At 45.9% G+C, this 20,792-nt stretch overlaps 1 protein-coding gene across 1 annotated transcript in view; it reads right to left on the bottom strand.

Annotated features, from left to right (window-relative positions):
• Positions 1–17,365, bottom strand: part of vps16 (VPS16 core subunit of CORVET and HOPS complexes) — a 19,268-nt gene extending 1,903 nt beyond the window's left edge. Inside the window, exons 1-16 of the mRNA XM_046336996.1 lie at positions 17,150–17,365; positions 16,676–16,764; positions 16,351–16,442; positions 16,123–16,251; positions 15,723–15,867; positions 15,503–15,618; positions 15,191–15,313; positions 9,573–9,718; positions 8,895–9,066; positions 8,558–8,689; positions 7,862–8,025; positions 7,672–7,780; positions 6,039–6,173; positions 3,233–3,439; positions 2,821–3,003; positions 2,451–2,620 (exon numbers count right to left, since the gene is read on the bottom strand). Of these exons, the coding sequence (XP_046192952.1) occupies positions 2,451–2,620; positions 2,821–3,003; positions 3,233–3,439; positions 6,039–6,173; positions 7,672–7,780; positions 7,862–8,025; positions 8,558–8,689; positions 8,895–9,066; positions 9,573–9,718; positions 15,191–15,313; positions 15,503–15,618; positions 15,723–15,867; positions 16,123–16,251; positions 16,351–16,442; positions 16,676–16,764; positions 17,150–17,199 (2,162 nt within the window). The 5' untranslated portion in view covers positions 17,200–17,365. The remainder of the gene's footprint in view (positions 1–2,450; positions 2,621–2,820; positions 3,004–3,232; positions 3,440–6,038; positions 6,174–7,671; positions 7,781–7,861; positions 8,026–8,557; positions 8,690–8,894; positions 9,067–9,572; positions 9,719–15,190; positions 15,314–15,502; positions 15,619–15,722; positions 15,868–16,122; positions 16,252–16,350; positions 16,443–16,675; positions 16,765–17,149) is intronic.
• Positions 17,366–20,792: the final 3,427 nt, after the last annotated feature.

Below are 20,792 nucleotides of genomic sequence, written 5' to 3'. Positions count from 1 at the left end.
GGTCTCGTTATTATAGTGTGGTCTCGTTATTATAGTGTGGTCTCGTTATTATAGTGTGGTCTCGTTATTATAGTGTGGTCTCGTTATTATAGTGTGGTCTCGTTATTATAGTGTGGTCTCGTTATTATAGTGTTGTCTCGTTATTATAGTGTGGTCTCGTTATTATAGTGTGGTCTCGTTATTATAGTGTGGTCTCGTTATTATAGTGTGGTCTCGTTATTATAGTGTGGTCTCGTTATTATAGTGTGGTCTCGTTATTATAGTGTGGTCTCGTTATTATAGTGTGGTCTCGTTATTATAGTGTGGTCTCGTTATTATAGTGTGGTCTCGTTATTATAGTGTGGTCTCGTTATTATAGTGTGGTCTCGTTATTATAGTGTGGTCGTTATTATAGTGTGGTCTCGTTATTATAGTGTGGTCTCGTTATTATAGTGTGGTCTCGTTATTATAGTGTGGTCTCGTTATTATAGTGTGGTCTCGTTATTATAGTGTGGTCTCGTTATTATAGTGTGGTCTCGTTATTATAGTGTGGTCTCGTTATTATAGTGTGGTCTCGTTATTATAGTGTGGTCTCGTTATTATAGTGTGGTCTCGTTATTATAGTGTGGTATTATAGTGTGGTCTCGTTATTATAGTGTGGTCTCGTTATTATAGTGTGGTCTCGTTATTATAGTGTGGTCTCGTTATTATATCGTTATTATAGTGTGGTCTCGTTATTATAGTGTGGTCTCGTTATTATAGTGTGGTCGTTATTATAGTGTGGTCGTTATTATAGTGTGGTCTCGTTATTATAGTGTGTCTCGTTATTATAGTGTGGTCTCGTTATTATAGTGTGGTCTCGTTATTATAGTGTGGTCTCGTTATTATAGTGTGGTCTCGTTATTATAGTGTGGTCTCGTTATTATAGTGTGGTCTCGTTATTATAGTGTGGTCTCGTTATTATAGTGTGGTCTCGTTATTATAGTGTGGTCTCGTTATTATAGTGTGGTCTCGTTATTATAGTGTGGTCTCGTTATTATAGTGTGGTCTCGTTATTATAGTGTGGTCTCGTTATTATAGTGTGGTCTCGTTATTATAGTGTGGTCGTTATTATAGTGTGGTCTCGTTATTATAGTGTGGTCTCGTTATTATAGTGTGGTTATTATAGTGTGGTCTCGTTATTATAGTGTGGTCTCGTTATTATAGTGTGGTCTCGTTATTATATTATTATAGTGTGGTCTCATTATTATAGTGTTGTCTCGTTATTATAGTGTGGTCTCGTTATTATAGTGTGGTCTCGTTATTATAGTGTGGTCTCGTTATTATAGTGTGGTCTCGTTATTATAGTGTGGTCTCGTTATTATAGTGTGGTCTCGTTATTATAGTGTGGTCTCATTATTATAGTGTTGTCTCATTATTATAGTGTTGTCTCATCGCTCTCTGGTTTTACACACAGCTCTGACACGTTCTTACCCCACCAGACATGCCACCAGGGGTCTTTTCACAGTCTGCAGGTCCAGAACAAATTCAAGGAAATGTACAGTATTATAGAGCCATGATTGCACGAAACTCCCATCTTATATAAAACGCAAATGAACAGCAAACCTGTTTTTTTTTAAAATCAAGTAAAACAACAGCTCATGGCACAACGCCTCTCGCCAATGTGACCTACCTGTTGTGTGTATGTACTGACATGTGTGCGTAACTGGTAGATACACACACAGACAACATGTTAATGTTTTAAAATGTACACTACCGTTCAAAAGTTTGGGGTCACTTAAAAATGTCCTTGTTTTGAAAGTACATTTTAAAAATTGCCCATTAAAATAACATCAAATTTATCAGAAATACAGTGTAGACATTGTTAATGTTGTAAATGACTATTGTAGCTGGAAATGGCAGAAATTTTTATGGAATATCTACATACTCCCTTCACAGAACAGCGCAAACTGGCTCTGCGTTGCAAAGAAAAAGCCATATCTCAGACTGGCCAATCAAAATAAAAGATTAAGATGGGCAAAAGAACACAGACACTGGACAGAGGAACTCTGCCTAGAAGGCCAGCATCCCGGAGTCGCCTCTTCAGTGTTGACGTTGAGACTGGTGTTTTGTGGATACTATTTAATGAAGCTGCCAGTAATGTATTTTTCGTTGTGTCGGACCCTAGTATGGGATCCTAATCAAATTAAATCAAGAATGGACTCCACAGTGACGTCATCGATAAGGTACTCCACAGTGACGTCATCGATAAGGTACTCCACAGTGATGTGTTCAATATGCGACAACACAGTGACGTTATGCAGCGTTCAAGACAACTGGGAACTCAGGGGGGAAACAAGCTCTGAACCATTTTGAACGATCATCCAACTCACAATTCCAAGTCCTGAAGATCACTGACATTATGATTTGATCTTGTTTTTTCCCCCAGAGTTCCCAGGTGTCTTGAAAGCAGCATAACACACAGCCCTTACCTTTTGTCTGGCACCCTGAAGTCCCTGTAGAGCTGCTCAGCCTGCTTGTGGAAGTTGGAGGTGAGGAGGGCATGCAGAGTCTCCTGGAGAGACAGGCCCAGCAGAGCCTCTCCCTTCTCCTCATCCAGACGCCTCTGGAAACGTAGCAGCTTCATCTCCTCCTCTGTCGCCTGGGGCAGGCAGGGGGGGGGGGGGTAAGAGAGACACAGAGAGAGAGACAGACAGACAGACAGACAGCACTATAATAATGAGACAACATTTTGAGAACATTGTCATGATCTAATTTACATGTTCATTTTTGGTCGAAAGTGCTAATGCTGTTCAGAGCCTGGTGAGATCAAATCTGCACTTAAAACTGTCTGGGTCTCACCTTGGCTGCAAACTCGTTCTTGGCCTTGTTGTACTCATCCACAGCACTCTGCAGCAGAGACAGGCGAGCCTCCAGCTTCTTCTCCTTGTAACTGGCCTTGACGTAGAAGTTACCCAGCTCCTGATGGTCATCGTCTTGGTTGAACAGATCCTTCAGTGTGTCCTGTTCCTGGTGCTTACAGAACTAACACACACACACACACACACACACACACACACACACACACACACACACACACACACACACACACACACACACACACACACACACACACACACACACACACACACACACACACACACACACACACACACACACACACACACACACACACACACACACACACACACTAAACCACATTGTGTGCATGTGTAACTGTGTGTAGAGTCTTGAGTTGTGTGTGTGTCTATACCTGCCGGTAGAGGCTCAGAGCTACCGGTTGGTTTCTGAGCGTCATGAAGAAGTCTCCTCTGTTCATCTCGTTCTTCAGGTATGTCACCACCGTGTAAACCAGGTCTGTGTCTCCACTCTCTATAGCTTTACTCAGGGCCAGTTGACTCCTCTTCATCTTCAGTAGAAGGGGGACCTGCTCCCCAGAACGAGGCTCAAACTCCAACAACTAGACCCAGAGAGGGGCAAAAATAATTGGAAGGAGACAGGGTGGTGACAGAGGGAAAGAAAGGAGACAGGGTGGTGACAGAGGGAGGGAACAGAGAGGAGACAGGGTGGAGAGGGAGGGGAAAGAGAGGAGACAGGGTGGTGACAGAGGGAGGGACAGAGAGGAGACAGGGTTGAGAGGGAGGGAAAGAGAGGAGACAGGGTGGTGACAGAGGGAGGGACAGGGTGGAGACAGGGTGGTGACAGAGGGAGGGACAGAGAGGAGACAGGGTGGTGACAGAGGGAGGGACAGAGAGGAGACAGGGTGGTGACAGAGGGAGGGAAAGAGAGGAGACAGGGTGGTGACAGAGGGAAAGAGAGGAGACAGGGTGGTGACAGAGAGGGAAAGAGAGGAGACAGGGTGGTGACAGAGGGAGGGAAAGAGAGGAGACAGGGTGGTGACAGACAGGGTGGTGACAGAGGGAGGGGAGAGGAGACAGGGTGGTGACAGAGGGGAGAGAGGAGACAGGGTGGTGACAGAGGGAGAGAGGAGACAGGGTGGTGACAGAGGGAGGAAAGAGAGGAGACAGGGTGGTGACAGAGGGAGAGAGGAGACAGGGTGGTGACAGAGGGAGGGAGAGAGGAGACAGGGTGGTGACAGAGGGAGGGAGGAGACAGGGTGGTGACAGAGGGAGAGAGGAGACAGGGTGGTGACAGAGGGAGAGAGGAGACAGGGTGGTGACAGAGGGAGAGAGGAGACAGGGTGGTGACAGAGGGGAGAGAGGAGACAGGGTGGTGACAGAGGGAGAGAGGAGACAGGGTGGTGACAGAGACAGGGTGGTGACAGAGGGAGAGAGGAGACAGGGTGGTGACAGAGGGAGAGAGGAGACAGGGTGGTGACAGAGGGAGAGAGGAGACAGGGTGGTGACAGAGGGAGAGAGGAGACAGGGTGGTGACAGAGGGAGAGAGGAGACAGGGTGGTGACAGAGGGAGAGAGGAGACAGGGTGGGACAGAGGGAGAGAGGAGACAGGGTGGTGACAGAGGGAGAGAGGAGACAGGGTGGTGACAGAGGGAGAGGAGAGGGTGGTGGGAGAGGAGACAGGGTGGTGACAGAGGGAGAGAGGAGACAGGGTGGTGACAGAGGGGAGAGGAGACAGGGTGGTGACAGAGGGAGAGAGGAGACAGGGTGGTGGGAGGGAGAGAGGAGACAGGGTGGAGACAGGGTGGTGGTGACAGAGGGAGGAGGAGACAGGGTGGAGAGTGGTGGGAGACAGGAGACAGGGTGGTGGGAGAGGGAAGAGAGGAGACAGGGTGGTGGGAGAGGGAGAGAGGAGACAGGGTGGTGGGAGAGGGAGAGAGGAGACAGGGTGGTGGGAGAGGGAGAGAGGAGACAGGGTGGTGGGAGAGGGAAAGAGGAGACAGGGTGGTGGGAGAGGGAAAGAGGAGACAGGGTGGTGGGAGAGGGAAAGAGGAGACAGGGTGGTGGGAGAGGGAAAGAGGAGACAGGGTGGTGGGAGAGGGAGAGAGGAGACAGGGTGGTGGGAGAGGGAGAGAGGAGACAGGGTGGTGGGAGAGGGAAATGTTGACAGGGTGGTGGGAGAGGGAGAGAGGAGACAGGGTGGTGGGAGAGGGAGAGAGACAGGGTGGTGGGAGAGGGAGAGAGGAGACAGGGTGGTGGGAATGAGGCTGTCAGGGTGGTGAGGGAGAGAGGAGGCCTGGTGGAAAGAGGAGACAGGGTGGTGGGAGAGGGAGAGAGAGGAGAGGGGAAGAGTATTGTCAAGGTAACATTCCCATTGATAAACCTCTGTGAACATGTTCAATCCATCCAAATGTTGTCTTTTGGATTGCCTCTTTAATCTCTCTTGTGTTGCAAGCCCGTGAGGCTAGAATGTGGCTGTCCCTTGATGGCCAGTTCAGGCCTGCTGGTGTGTATGTGGTACCTTGATGGCCAGTTCAGGCCTGCTGGTGCGTATGTGGTACCTTGATGGCCAGTTCAGGCCTGCTGGTGCGTATGTGGTACCTTGATGGCCAGTTCAGGCCTGCTGGTGCGTATGTGGTACCTTGATGGCCAGTTCAGGCCTGCTGGTGCGTATGTGGTACCTTGATAGTCAGTTCAGGCCTGCTGGTGCGTATGTGGTACCTTGATGGCCAGTTCAGGCCTGCTGGTGCGTATGTGGTACCTTGATGGCCAGTTCAGGCCTGCTGGTGCGTATGTGGTACCTTGATGGCCGGTTCAGGCCTGCTGGTGCGTATGTGGTACCTTGATGGCCGGTTCAGGCCTGCTGGTGCGTATGTGGTACCTTGATGGCCGGTTCAGGCCTGCTGGTGCGTATGTGGTACCTTGATGGCCAGTTCAGGCCTGCTGGTGCGTATGTGGTACCTTGATGGCCAGTTCAGGCCTGCTGGTGCGTATGTGGTACCTTGATGGCCAGTTCAGGCCTGCTGGTGTGTATGTGGTACCTTGATGGCCAGTTCAGGCCTGCTGGTGTGTATGTGGTACCTTGATGGCCAGTTCAGGCCTGCTGGTGTGTATGTGGTACCTTGATGGCCAGTTCAGGCCTGCTGGTGTGTATGTGGTACCTTGATGGCCAGTTCAGGCCTGCTGGTGTGTATGTGATACCTTGATGGCCAGTTCCGTCCTGCCACACTCATATGCTCTGGCAGCGATCTCAGAGTAGGAGATTCCTGCTGCCTCGCCCAGCTTCACACTGACAGCATGTGCTATGGACTCATCAGGCTCTTCTTTCTGCTGGACCTGAGACAGACACACGTTTTATTTCAATCTCAAGAGATACAGTCCCGGGAAAAACTATCTGCCCCCTTTTCTGAGTTTCTCTATTTTTGATACTGAATGTCATCAGACCTTCAACCAAAACTTAATATTAGATAAAAGGAATCGGAGTTCACAAATAACCCCAAAATATAGATTTTGTTTTCATTAACAAAGTTTCGTAACACCCAATGCCCCTGTGTGAAAAAGTACTTGCCTCCTTACACTCAATAACTGGTTGTGCCACCTTTCGCTGCAATGACTCCAAACAAACACTTCCTGTAGTAGTTGATCAATCGCTCACATCACTGTGGAGGAACTTTGGTCCACCCTTCCATACAGACCTGCTGTAACTTGTGGGTTTTCAAGCATGAACTGCTTGTTTCAAGTCCTGCCACAACATCTCAACTGGGATTAGGTCTGGATTTGGACTGGGCCGTTCCAAAACTTCAACATCTCAATTGGGATTAGGTCTGGATTTGGACTGGGCCGTTCCAAAACTTCAACATCTCAACTGGGATTAGGTCTGGACTTGGACTAGGCCGTTCCAAAACTTCATCATCTGAATTGGGATTAGGTCTGGACTTGGACTAGGCCGTTCCAAAACTTCAACATCTGAATTGGGATTAGGTCTGGACTTGGACTGGGCCGTTCTAAACCTTCAACATCTCCATTGGGATCAGGTCTGGACTTGGACTGGGCCGTTCCAAAACTTCAAATGTGTTGCTTTTTAGCCATTTTCATGTAGGCTTGATTGTGTGTTTTGGATCATTGTCTTGCTGCATCACCCAGCTGACCCAGCTGTGCTTCAGCTTCAGCTCACAGACAGATGGCCTGACATTCTCCTGTAGAATTCTCTGATACAGAGCAGAATTCATGATTCCTTCTATTAAGGCAAGTCGTCCAGGTTCGGAGGCAGAGAAGCATTCCCAAACCATCCCACTACCACCACTGAATGATCATCAAGACTCTTGGAAGAATTTTCTATGGACAGATGAGTCAAAAGTATCACATTTTGGTCAAAGTTCAGACCTAATCCCAACTGAGATGTTGTGGCAGGACTTGAAACAAGCAGTTAATGCTTAAAAACCCACAATGTCAGCAGTTCTGTATGGAAGAGTGGGACAAAATTCCTCCACAGCAGTGTGAGAGATATATCAACAACTACAGGAAGTGTTTGGTTGGAGTCATTGCAGCTAAAGGTGGCACAACCAGTTATTGAGTGTAAGGGGGTAATTACTTTTTCACACAGGGGCATTGGGTGTTACGTAACTTTGTTTATGAACAATGTTATTGTGTTATTTGTGAACTCAGGTTCCCTTTGTCTAATATTAGGTTTTGGTTGAAGATCTGATAAGATTCAGTATTAAAAATATGCAAAAGTAGAGAACATTTTAATGGGGGCAAATCCTTTTCCACAGCACTGTACCTGTTAGAACATGTTAAGAACATAGATGCAGTAAAATGACCCCCTCCGCCTCACCTTGCAGCAGGCCCAGTGTTTGAGAACTCTGCTGACTCCCTGGTACTCTGGTGTCTTCAGATAGCGACAGATCTCAATGGCCAGGGGATACAGCTTACGGTACACCAACCTGTTTAACATGCGTGTACAGAGAGTAAACACACACACACTGTGTAAACACACACCCACACACACACACCTGGGGTGTTACCTGTCAATGAGGACCTGAACAGTCATCTGTTTGTACTGTGTGTGTGTGAGGGGGATCCCCACAGTGTACTCTCGGACAGAGTTGAGAACTTTTAGGTCTCGACACATACTGACAAACGCCTCTGGTGGGTAGTTACTGAGAAAACACTTCCCAAAGGACGCAGCCTAGAGGGTGAAAGAGAGAGAGAGGGTGAGAGAGATAGGGAGAGGGTGAAAGAGAGAGAGAGGGTGAGAGAGAGATAGGGAGAGGGTGAAAGAGAGAGAGAGGGTGAGAGAGAGATAGGGAGAGGGTGAAAGAGAGAGAGAGAGGGTGAGAGAGAGATAGGGAGAGGGTGAAAGAGAGAGAGAGGGTGAGAGAGATAGGGAGAGGGTGAGAGAGAGATAGGGAGAGGGTGAGAGAGAGATAGGGAGAGGGTGAGAGAGAGATGGGGAGAGAGAGAGATAGGGAGAGGGTGAGAGAGAGATAGGGAGAGAGAAGGTGGGAGATAGGGAGAGAGGGGAGAGAGAGAAGGAGAGAGATAGGGAGGGAGGGAGAGAGGAATAGAGTGGGGGAGAAAAACATTAATATATCTGTGGACTGACACATTTTGATCTTCAACTTAACATGCAGGAATAGATGAGAAAGAGAGAGAAGATGACATAGGGAGAGAGAGAAAGAGAGCAAAGTAGAGGTAGAGAGAGATAGTGTGTGTCTTACCCTGAGCAGTGTTTTCTGGGTCTCTGGTTCATGTTCATACCCAGCAGCCTCCACACACTGTCTCACCGCTTCCCCCAATACACTCTGTTCCTTTATCTCTCTCAGGTACTCATCTGCCTTCTGACTGGACTTCTACACACACACACACACACACACACACACACACACACACACACACACACACACACACACACACAAAACTAATCTCCTCGAGTACATGTATCCAGTAAAGTGAAAAGCTGTTGCAGACACAGACCTCCCAGACACAGACCTCCCAGACACAGACCTCCCAGACACAGACCTCCCAGACACAGACCTCCCAGACACAGACACGTACCTCATACTCCTTGTGTGCCTCCAGTAGTAAAGCTCCAGGAGCCATGGAGGCGATTTTAAAGATGTCCTGGCAGGCCGAGGGCACCTCCTGCAGCAGCTCATGCCTGGACCCTCCTACGATCCTCACTCCATCCAGCTCTGCTACACACACACACTCCTCATCCAGAGGGTATCTAAACACTGGTTAAGGCTCCATGAGAGGGCACACATTTGGATCAGTGGCAGATTTTTATTATGCTTGTGTTGATATTTGTGAGCAGAATTGCCATATTGCTAATTGTACCTTTAACAGTAACAAGCTAGCTGAGCAAAGCTAAGGAACAAGCTAGCTGAGCAAACAGGAACAAGCTAGCTGAGCAAACAGGAACAAGCTAGCTGAGCTAACAGGAACAAGCTAGCTGAGCTAACAGGAACAAGCTAGCTGAGCTAACAGGAACAAGCTAGCTGAGCAAACAGGAACAAGCTAGCTGAGCAAACAGGAACAAGCTAGCTGAGCGAACAGGAACAAGCTAGCTGAGCTAACAGGAACAGGAACAAGCTAGCTGAGCAAACAGGAACAAGCTAGCTGAGCTAACAGGAACAAGCTAGCTGAGCTAACAGGAACAAGCTAGCTGAGCAAACAGGAACAAGCAAGCTGAGCAAACAGGAACAACAATAACTGCTGTGAGCTGAAGGATACTGGATGGTGTCTGTACACTCTCCGGCCACCAGTAGGAGCCTGTCCCACATGATGACCACAGAAGGCTGCTGGCTCTTTGGCCTTCTGCACCAGACCATCTGTTTAGGCGGGATCCTCACCTTGGTGTCCACCTCACTCAGCTTGTCCTGGGGAACAAACAACAGTCAGTAGCTGACTGCCATAATACACATCTACATTAGACATGTCTGATATACAGGGCCGTGGCCTCTACTGACTAAAAAACTCTTGGCCCAAAATGGTCAGCACTCCACACACCAGAGCTATTTACACTCTACGGCTGCCTGGCAACCTAGAAGCTGTGATAAGACTGGGAATGCATGGATGGGTTGAGGTCACAACTTGCAGACTTGTTTACGTGTTGCTGTGTGTTTTGTTGCCAACCTTACTTTGCTACCTGACAACTTTACGGTTTTACTTTTTAATTACCGTTTATATTTTGGGTTTTTCCCTCAACTTATTTTTTTTCCCCCATTCAACTTTTTCACTCCGGACACTTTATCTGGACATGGTTCGTCAGGACCTCCAACAGCCGAAGTTAAGTAGTAACATTAACACGATGCCTTCTAATTGCAGTCGCTGTACTCATAATATACAGGAGAACGATCGCCTTACGGCGAGGACAGCTGTGCTGCAAGCCCAGCTTCAGACGCAATCGTTAGGCAAGGGTAATTTCAGTGTAGGAAAGGATGAAACTGCATCTGTGCCACCAGTAAGTACAGATAGTAGTATAAATCCCCTCGCACGTTCCCCGCAGCCGGACAACTTTCTCACAGTTTCTGGAGGGAAATGCTGTAGGAACGCTCAACTGGTGTCGCTTATTCAGCCGACAGAAACTTTCAACCGGTTTTCCCCATTAAGCAGCGAGTCGGAGTCAGAGGCCGAGTCTTCTCTGGTCTCTACTCCTCCCGTTACGGGGTCTGAGACGCCAAAGCTTCCCACCATTAGCTCTGACAAATTGTAAACTCTAGTCATTGGCGACTCCATTACCCGCAGTATTAGACTTAAAACGAATCATCCAGCGATCATACACTGTTTACCAGGGGGCAGGGCTACCGACGTTAAGGCTAATCTGAAAATGGTGCTGGCTAAAGCTAAAACTGGCAAGTGTAGAGAGTATAGAGATATTGTTATCCACGTTGGCACCAACAATGTTAGGATGAAACAGTCAGAGATCACCAAGCGCAACATATCTTTCTAGCTGATTTACACGCTGAAGCTGTGCCGGCATCGAGTAATTGTCTCTGGCGCCCTCCCAGTTAGGGGGAGTGATGAGCTCTACAGCAGTCTCACAACTCAATCGCTGGTTGAAAACTGTTTTCTGCCCCTCCCAAAAGATAGAATTTGTAGATAATTGGCCCGCTTTCTGGGACTCACCCACAAACAGGAACAAGCCTGACCTGCTGAGGAGTGACGGACCCTATCCTAGCTGGAGGGGTGCTCTTATCTTATCTACCAACATAGACAGGGCTCTAACTCCACAATGAAATAGGGTGCAGGCCAGGCAGCAGGCTGTTAGCCAGCCTGCCAGCATAGTGGAGTCTGCCACCAGCACAGTCAGCGTAGTCAGCTCAGCTATCCCCATTGAGACAGTGTCTGTGCCTCGACCTACGTTGGGCAAAACTAAACATGGCGGTGTTCGCCTGAGCAATCTCACTAGGATAAAGACCTCCTCCATTCCTGTCATTATTGAAAGAGATCATGATACCTCACATCTCAAAATAGGGCTCCTTAATGTTAGATCCCTTACTTCAAAGGCAATTATAGTCAATGAACTAATCACTGATCATAATCTTGATGTGATTAGCCTGACTGAAACATGGCTTATGCCTGATGAATTTACTGTGTTTAAATGAGGCCTCACCTCCTGGCTACACTAGTGACCATATCCCCTGTGCATCCTGCAAAAGTGGAGGTGTTGCTAACATGTACGATAGCAAATTTAAAATTACAAAAAAAAAAAAAGATGTTTTCGTCTTTTGAGCTTCTAGTCATGAAATCTATGCAGCCTACTCAATCACTTTTTATAGCTACTGTTTACAGGCCTCCTGGGCCATATACAGCGATCCTCATTGAGTTCCTTGAATTCCTATCGGACCTTGTAGTCATAGCAGATAATATTCTAATTTTTGGTGACTTTAATATTCACATGGAAAAGTCCACAGACCCACTCCAAAAGGCTTTCGGAGCCATCATCGACTCAGTGGGTTTTGTCCAACATGTCTCTGGACCTACTCACTGTCACAGTCTGGACCTAGTTTTGTCCTATGGAATAAATGTTGTGGATCTGAATGTTTTTCCTCATAATCCTGGACTATCGGACCATCATTTTTTTTACATTTGCAATTGCAACAAATAATCTGCTCAGACCCCAACCAAGGAACATCAAAAGTTGTGCTATAAATTCACAGACAACACAAAGATTCCTTGATGTCCTTCCAGACTCCCTCTGTCTACCCAAGGACGCCAGAGGACAACAATCAGTTAACCACCTAACTGAGGAACTCAATTTAACCTTGCGCAATACCCTAGATGCAGTTTCAACCCTAAAAACATTTCTCATAAGAAACTAGCTCCCTGGTATACTGAAAATATCCGAGCTCTGAAGCAAGCTTCCAGAAAATTGGAACGGAAATCGCGCCACACCAAACTGGAAGTCTTCCGACTAGCTTGGAAAGACAGTACCCTGCAGTATCGAAGAGCCCTTACTGCTGCTCGATCAACCTATTTTTCCAACTTAATTAAGGAAAATAAGAACAATCCGAAATTTCCATTTTGATAATGTCGCAAAGCTAACTAAAAAGCAGCAGTCCCCAAGAGAGGATGGCTTTCACTTCAGCAGTAATAAATTCATTAACTTCTTTGAGGAAAAAAAAATCATGATTATTAGAAAGCAAATTACAGACTCCTCTTTAAATCTGCGTATTCCTTCAAAGCTCAGTTGTCCTGAGTCTGCACAACTCTGCCAGGACCTAGGATCAAGAGAGACACTCAAGTGTTTTAGTACTATATCTCGTGACACAATTATGAAAATAATCATGGCCTCTAAACCTTCAAGCTGCATACTGGACCCTATTCCAACTAAACTACTGAAAGAGCTGCTTCCTGTGCTTGGCTTTCCTATGTTGAACATAATAAACGGCTCTCTATCCACCGGATGTGTACCAAACTCACTAAAAGTGGCAGTAATAAAGCCCCTCTTTAAAAAGCCAAACATTGACCCAGAATTTTTTTTTTTTAACTAATCGGCCTATATCAAATCTTCGGCCTATATCGAAAACAAACAATGTATACAAAATGCTTCAGTCTGGTTTTAGACCCCATCATAGCACTGAGACTGCACTTGTGAAGGTGGTAAATGACCTTTTAATGGCATCAGACTGAGGCTCTGCATCTGTCCTCGTGCTCCTAGACCTTAGTGCTGCTTTTGATGCCATCGATCACCACATTCTTTTGGAGAGATTGGAAACCTAATTTGATCTACACGGACAAGTTCTGGCCTGGTTTAGATCTTATCTGTCGGAAAGATATCAGTTTGTCTCTGTAAATGGTTTGTCCTCTGACAAATCAACTGTAAATGTCGGTGTTCCTCAAGGTTCCGTTTTAGGACCACTATCGTTTTCACTATATATTTTACCTCTTGGGGATGTCATTCGAAAACATAATGTTAACTTTCACTGCTATGCGGATGACACACAGCTGTACATTTCAATGAAACATGGTGAAGCCCCAAAATTGCCCTTGCAAGAAGCATGCGTTTCAGACATAAGGAAGTGGATGGCTGCAAACTTTCTACTTTTAAACTCAGACAAAACAGAGATAATTGTTCTAGGTCCCAAGAAACAAAGAGATAGTCTGTTGAATCTGACAATTAATCTTAATGGTTGTACAGTCGTCTCAAATAAAACTGTGAAGGACCTCGGCGTTACTCTGGACCCTGATCTCTTTTGAAGAACATATCAAGACTGTTTCAAGGACAGCTTTTTCCATCTACGTAACATTGCAAAAATCAGAAACTTTCTGTCCAAAAATGATGCAGAAAAAGTTATCCATGCTTTTGTCATTTCTAGGTTAGACTACTGCAATGCTCTACTTTCCGGCTACCCGGATAAAGCACTAAATAAACTTCAGTTAGTGCTAAATACAGCTGCTAGAATCCTGACTAGAACCAAAAAATTTGATCATATTACTCTAGTGCTAGCCTCCCTACACTGGCTTCCTGTCAAGGCAAGAGCTGATCAAGGTTTTACTGCTAACCTACAAAGCATTACATGGGCTTGCTCCTACCCATCTCTCCGATTTGGTCCTGCCGTACATACCTACACGTACGCTACGGTCACAAGACGCAGGCCTCCTAATTGCCCCTAGAATTTCTAAGCAAACAGCTGGAGGCAGGGCTTTCTCCTATAGAGCTCAATATTTATGGAATGGTCTGCCTACCCATGTGAGAGACGCAAACTCGGTCTCAACCTTTAAGTCTTTACTGAAGACTCATCTCTTCAGTGGGTCATATGATTAAGTGTATGTAGTCTGGCCCAGGAGTGTGAAGGTGAATGGAAAGGCTCTGGAGCAACAAACCGCCCTTGCTGTCTCTGCCTGGCCGGTTCCCCTCTTTTCACTGGTATTCTCTGCCTCTAACCCTATTACAGGGGCTGAGTCACTGGCTTACTAGGGCTCTTTCATACCGTCCCTAGGAGGGGTGCGTCACTTGAATGGGTTGAGTCACTGATGTGATCTTCCTGTCTGGGTTGGCGCCCCCCTTTGGGTTGTGCCGTGGCGGAGATCTTTGTGGGCTATACTCGGCCTTGTCTCAGGATGGTAAGTTGGTGGTTGAAGATATCCCTCTAGTGGTGTGGGGGCTGTGCTTTGGCAAAGTGGGTGGGGTTATATCCTTCCTGTTTGGCCCTGTCTGGGGTGTCTTCGGATTGGGGCCACAGTGTCTCCTGACCCCTCCTGTCTCAGCCGCCAGTATTTATGCTGCAGTAGTTTGTGTCGGGGGGTTAGGGTTAGTTTGTTATATCTGGAGTACTTCTCCTGTCCTATCCGGTGTCCTGTGTGAATTTAAGTATGCTCTCTCTAATTCTCTCTTTCTTTCCCTCTCTCGGAGGACCTGAGCCCTAGGGCCATGCCTCAGGACTACCGGGCATGATGACTCCTTGCTGTCCCCAGTCCACCTGGCTGTGCTGCTGCTCCAGTTTCAACTGTTCTGCCTGTGATTATTATTATTTGACCATGCTGGTCATTTATGAACATTTGAACATCTTGGCCATGTTCTGTTATAATCTCCACCCGGCACAGCCAGAAGAGGACTGGCCACCCCACATAGCCTGGTTCCTCTCTAGGTTTCTTCCTAGGTTTTGGCCTGTCTAGGGAGTTTTTCCTAGCCACCATGCTTCTACACCTGCATTGCTTGCTGTTTGGGGTTTTAGGCTGGGTTTCTGTACAGCACTTTGAGATATCAGCTGATGTACGAAGGGCTATATAAATACATTTGATTTGAGGACCACTGGTGTGTATAGACAGTAGATAATACATGGATAATAGAGGAAGCTAGCCACATCATGGAGCCATACAGTATGAGGGATAGTAATCCATGTTACCTTGAGGTTGGCTGAGCCCATCCACAGGTGTCCTGAGTCTGTGAACAGAGCCAGGTACTTATAGCTGAATGACACAGCCATGTTCACGATGCTACAGGCCTGTGGAGAGAGGCCTGGAGGAGTCTGGAACACACACACACACACACACACACACACACACACACACACACACACACACACACACACACACACACACACACACACACACACACACACACACACACACACACACACACACACACACACTGTTAGAGGTGAGAGAGAAAGGATGATTAGACACCGTAATGAATAAGTTGTTTGTGTTTGCCTCACCACAGGGGTGCAGGATGTGTTGTCCAGTATGTAGATGTCAGCTCCATTGGCCAGCAGCACTTTGGTCTGTCTGTCCTGAGTGAGCACTGCCCAGCAGGAGGGTGCCCCCTGGAGGCCTGGAGGAACAACACACCAATTAATCAATTAAATAGTGACAAATGTCTCTATTCATTTGGAATTGAGGACTGACAGGCTTTCACATACACACATATACACACACCTGGGACTTCCGGGAGTCTCCTCAGCTTCAGGTCGTCAATGTTCGTGGCCAGGGTGAAGCGTGAGGCTCCCGTTACTATGGCGACACCAGTTCCATAGGGTGAGTGGAACACCTTGGCTTCCAGCACCTGGTTTTGAACCACCTCCTGTCAAACACACACACACACACACACACACACACACACACACACACACACACACACACACACACACACACACACACACACACACACACACACACACACACACACACACACACACACACACACACACACACACACACACACACACACACACACGTGGATGATCATGTTTATTTGTGTCCAATTTGTAAGTCGCTCTGGATAAGAGCGTCTGCTAAATGACTTAAATGTAAATGTAAATGTGTTATGTGTGCTCACATTGCCCATGCTGAAGTGTCTTTTGAATGCACCAAACAGGTCGTAGATGAGGACAGTGCCATCCTCCTGGATACACAGCAGGTCATCACACACTGTCCAACCCAGCTGTCTCACGGGGCCACTCTTCCACTGGCGAAACAAGAGGGACGGAGGAGAGGGACAGACAGAGAAAGAGTGAATAAGTGTGTCTGAGTGTGTGTGTGTGTGTGTATGAGTGTGTGTGTGTACCGGGAAGCTGGCCATGTTTGCGCCTGAGGAGGAATAGATCTCCAGCTGGGGCCGTGCGCTGGAGGAAGGCCTCTGTGGCTGCCTTAGGAGAGCTGAGAGAGATAGATGGAGGGAGGGAAAGAGAGATGGAGAGAGAGATGGATGGAGGGATAGAGAGATGGAGAGAGAGAGAGAGATGGAGGGAGGGATAGAGAGAGAAACATTAGCTATGTGGTTAGAATACATGCTGTAGATTATAAATATTTTGCAACAATGTGAGTTTCTCCAAATTGTGCAAGTGATTCTCTCTGCTCCATCATATCGGTGTGTGTGTGTGTGTACTCACCGATCGGTCCCCCGTATGGGGCTGCTGCCACCAGACATTCCTTGAGCCCATCTCTCAAGCTCCATCCCATCTCATACAGCTCAATCTTCCTGCACACACACACACACACACACACACACACACACACACACACACACACACACACACACACACACACACACACACACACACACACACACACACACACACACACACACACACACACACACAATATTAATGACAGTTGTCACATGATATGCTAGATGGCCTGCTAGGGAAGCCCACATTATTGCAGTGCATTAGCTAATAATATTTAATGTTACTTTGTTTTTACTGAGCAAAGCATTACGGCAAGTAGCAAGGAAGGAAGATGGCTTTAGTGCCAGCGTGACAGAGTTGTCATTTCTTGGTATCTAGCTAGCGAACGTTAGCATTTTGCAAAGATTCTGGTCATGTGAGCAAACTAACACAACAAGCTAGCTAAAATCTGTTTACCTATAAAACGCTTCCCCGAGCGGATTCCAGTTTGCCGTTATAAATGCCATCCTTCACCCCGTAAATTATAACCCTGGCATAAGGTGTGTATTTGTTATTGTTTAGATTCGCCTGTCATCTGACGTTTGGTCGAGAGCAAACAGATTTTCTTCTTCTCTTTACGCCGGCGGAGGAAACCCGTTCATTACCGCCAGTAACTGGTTGGAGACTGCAGTTTATGTTTAGCCACTGTTAGAACAATTATACAGATATTTCATCGGATGTATAAATGTGAAGCATCCGGTTGGCGTTTCCACTCACTACCAAATATGGTAGTGAGTAGGAAGCCAGTGTCCGGCAGTGGGAGAAGCTGGAACGAGATGGATTTTGGCCGAAATTCTGCAAGTTTTCTCATCGATGAAACATTTGATCGCAATACAGTGTTCTGTTCTCAAAACTATAATCTGTTACGAACAGAATTTACCCGTTGCTAAAGTTGAGAAAAAAATTGCATTGTTTAAAAGGAGTGCAAAGGCGAATTTAGTTCCCTAACGTAAATATGCAAATGTGTGCTACACGCGCCAATAGGATCTCGCTAGGTCGTGCTTGGCTCTGCCCATCTCCTTGCTTGTTCTGCCCACTATGACTCATTTGTTCCCATTTTAAACGTCGAATGGTGGTCAATCTTTGGTTTAGCTCTTAATTTGGTAGGCGAAGCAAAAATCCAAACTCTAAACCAGTGGTCTGGTCGATCTTCAAGATATTCCTAGTATATCATGAAACATTTCTGTAGAAAAGCCAATGATAAAAACGTATTGTGCGGTTGGCGCTAGGTGCACTTAATTCAGAAGCCCTGCGCACCGGGTGGGCAAAGTGGTCCAATGTTTTAAACATTTAATGAAAAGACAAACTTCGCCTTCCCGAGTTCTGTGGCTTAACCGAGTGTGCCTACTGTGCTGGCCAATCGGATAGCTCAAATCACTGTGACTACAGCTTCCACGACCAATGCCACAGCAAAGTTTGATACTAGCTAATGTAAGATTTTATCACTTTTAAGACAATGACCAGAGAGAGACTTTCAGAGAAAACAGCAAAGAGCTGCTGTTTTTATGAGTGACTTTTTATTCTGGACTGTCAGCACTGTTTCTATGAGTGACTTTTTATTCTGGACTGTCAGCACTGTTTTTATGAGTGACTTTTTATTCTGGACTGTCAGCACTGTTTCTATGAGTGACTTTTTATTCTGGACTGTCAGCACTGTTTCTATGAGTGACTTTTTATTCTGGACTGTCAGCACTGTTTTTATGAGTGACTTTTTATTCTGGACTGTCAGCACTGTTTCTATGAGTGACTTTTTATTCTGGGCTGTCAGCACTGTTTCTATGAGTGACTTTTTATTCTGGGCTGTCAGCACTGTTTCTATGAGTGACTTTTTATTCTGGACTGTCAGTACTGTTTCTATGAGTGACTTTTTATTCTGGACTGTCAGCACTGTTTCTATGAGTGACTTTTTATTCTGGGCTGTCAGCACTGAGAGGTTGACCCTCTGCTGCTCTCTCCTTCGCTGAGACTAATACAGTGGTCAAAACAACTGGGAATCTCTGACTTCAGTACATCTCAGACTTCTGTTTTTACCTCTAAGCTGTTTTACCTAATCACAGACATCCGACTTCACAACTGGGAACTCTGGGGGGGAGCTCCGACTTTCCAACCTGAAGATGACGTCATCATTTTACCTATTTTTTTTCAGAATCCCGAGTTGTCTTGAAAGCACCTTACAGATGCAGGTCCCATCAGTCCAGTCAAATAAAAAGCAAATTATTTGCACGTTATTTATGTTCAGCTGTGCCTCACAAGTGCTACACCGTCTGATCTATTTTGTTATCAAAGGCTGAGTTTGAAATATAATATGATCTGAGAATAACAATATTAGCCAGCCAGGCATATAGCCAATATGCTGTGATAATGGTCCCATGTTTCATGAGCTGAAATAAAAGATCCCTGATATTTTCCATATGCACAAAGATTATTTCGCTCAAATTTGGTTTACAGCTCTGTTAGTGAGCATTTCTCCTTTGTCAAGATAATCCCATCCACTTTACAGGTGTGGCATATCAAGAAGTTGATGACACAGCATGATTAGTTCATTTTTAAATGTAACCTTTCTTAACCTAGGCAAGTCAGTTAAGAACAAATTCTTATTTACAATGATGGCCAAACCCAGGTCAATTGTACACTGCCCTATGGCCCAAACACAACCAGTTGTGAAACAGCTTGGATTTGACCCAGGGTGTCTGTAGTGACACCTCAAGCACTGACATGCAGTGCTTTAGACCACTGCACCACTAGTGAGCACATTTCAATTGACTGATTTCCTTATATGAACTGTAACTCAGTAAAATGGTTGAAATTGTTGCATGTTGCATTTATATTTCTGTTCAGTATATTAGGGCTACTGCACAAACCCAATTCATACACAACATTATTAGGTCAATGTCAATTTTTTTAAAAGTGATGTTCACAAAACTGAGCGGTAGATCTTGGCTTGCTTTTTGACTCAGAAAAGGTTGGTGACAACTGCTGTAAGCCAAATGAAGTGGACCTCAAATACATTTAAGATTTGCATTGTGCAGTCTGTTGAAACACTCATCAATGTACAACTCCAACGTTTGTAAAGTTTGTTTAGGAGTACACTGTGGAAGGCTATAGGAGCAGGGTGCAGCCATGTTGATCTCCTACATCATCACGTGATTGACCTCCAAAAATACCAAAATACTGTAGCGACCTTAACCCAGCACCAGTGGCGTGTATTAATGGATGCCAATAGAAGCCAGGCTTCCCCAAAAATGTACCAAGAAAAAACCCTTAAAAAATAATGTGTATTTTGTCTTTCTGTGTTTCATAATTTTCCTTCAGTTCGCAAGAGGCTGAATGTATTTCACTGGAGAAAACATCAGAGTGACGAAAACAGTGCCCCTCTGTCTCTATATGTCTAGCCCATATATCTGATGCTGTCTGGTCAAAAAGAGTAGGATATTGTAGCCGCCTGTAGCATTGAATGTAAAGGTATGTAAGTGAAGCCAGCAAGCATTTGGCCTCAACTGTGAATGGGCCTGGAACACCAAAAAAAAGTGTCAATGGAAGCCAGTTAGGATTTGGCTTCACACCAATCACATCACATCAAGCCAAATGTCATTGACTGCAAAAAAATGTAATTGTTGCATCTCGTTGTTTTGTTGTCCTCCAGTGGCTAGCTAGCTAGCTAAAATAGGCCCTTCTGTAGATTATTCATGAATGGAGATAGGGATTAGGACACATAGTTTTATTAAATTCTCTGTACAGATTATAACGGCAATTCTGATCCAACAATAAATTCATACATTGTGCCTCTGGCCTGACAGGATGGAAGTTTAGTATGTACCTAGCTGTAGTAATGGCTAATTGTTGCCTATGAATGGAAGTTAGGCTAGCAGGCTAGCATTTTAGCCAGGTAGTCTTGGACAACAAAAACTACAATTGTGTACTGAATGACACAGTCATAAAACATTTCGACAACATGAAAGAGAGGAGGACGGCATTGGTGTTTCTTTAAAAGTAGGATGAGTCAACATGTTTTTTCCACACACACACACACACACACACACACACACACACACACACACAC

This window comes from Oncorhynchus gorbuscha, unplaced genomic scaffold (assembly GCF_021184085.1).
Source record: "Oncorhynchus gorbuscha isolate QuinsamMale2020 ecotype Even-year unplaced genomic scaffold, OgorEven_v1.0 Un_scaffold_1235, whole genome shotgun sequence".
NCBI classification, from domain to species: Eukaryota; Metazoa; Chordata; class Actinopteri; order Salmoniformes; family Salmonidae; genus Oncorhynchus; species Oncorhynchus gorbuscha.
The sequence above is the reverse complement of the archived record's forward strand: the minus strand, read 5'-3'. Positions and strand labels throughout refer to the sequence as shown.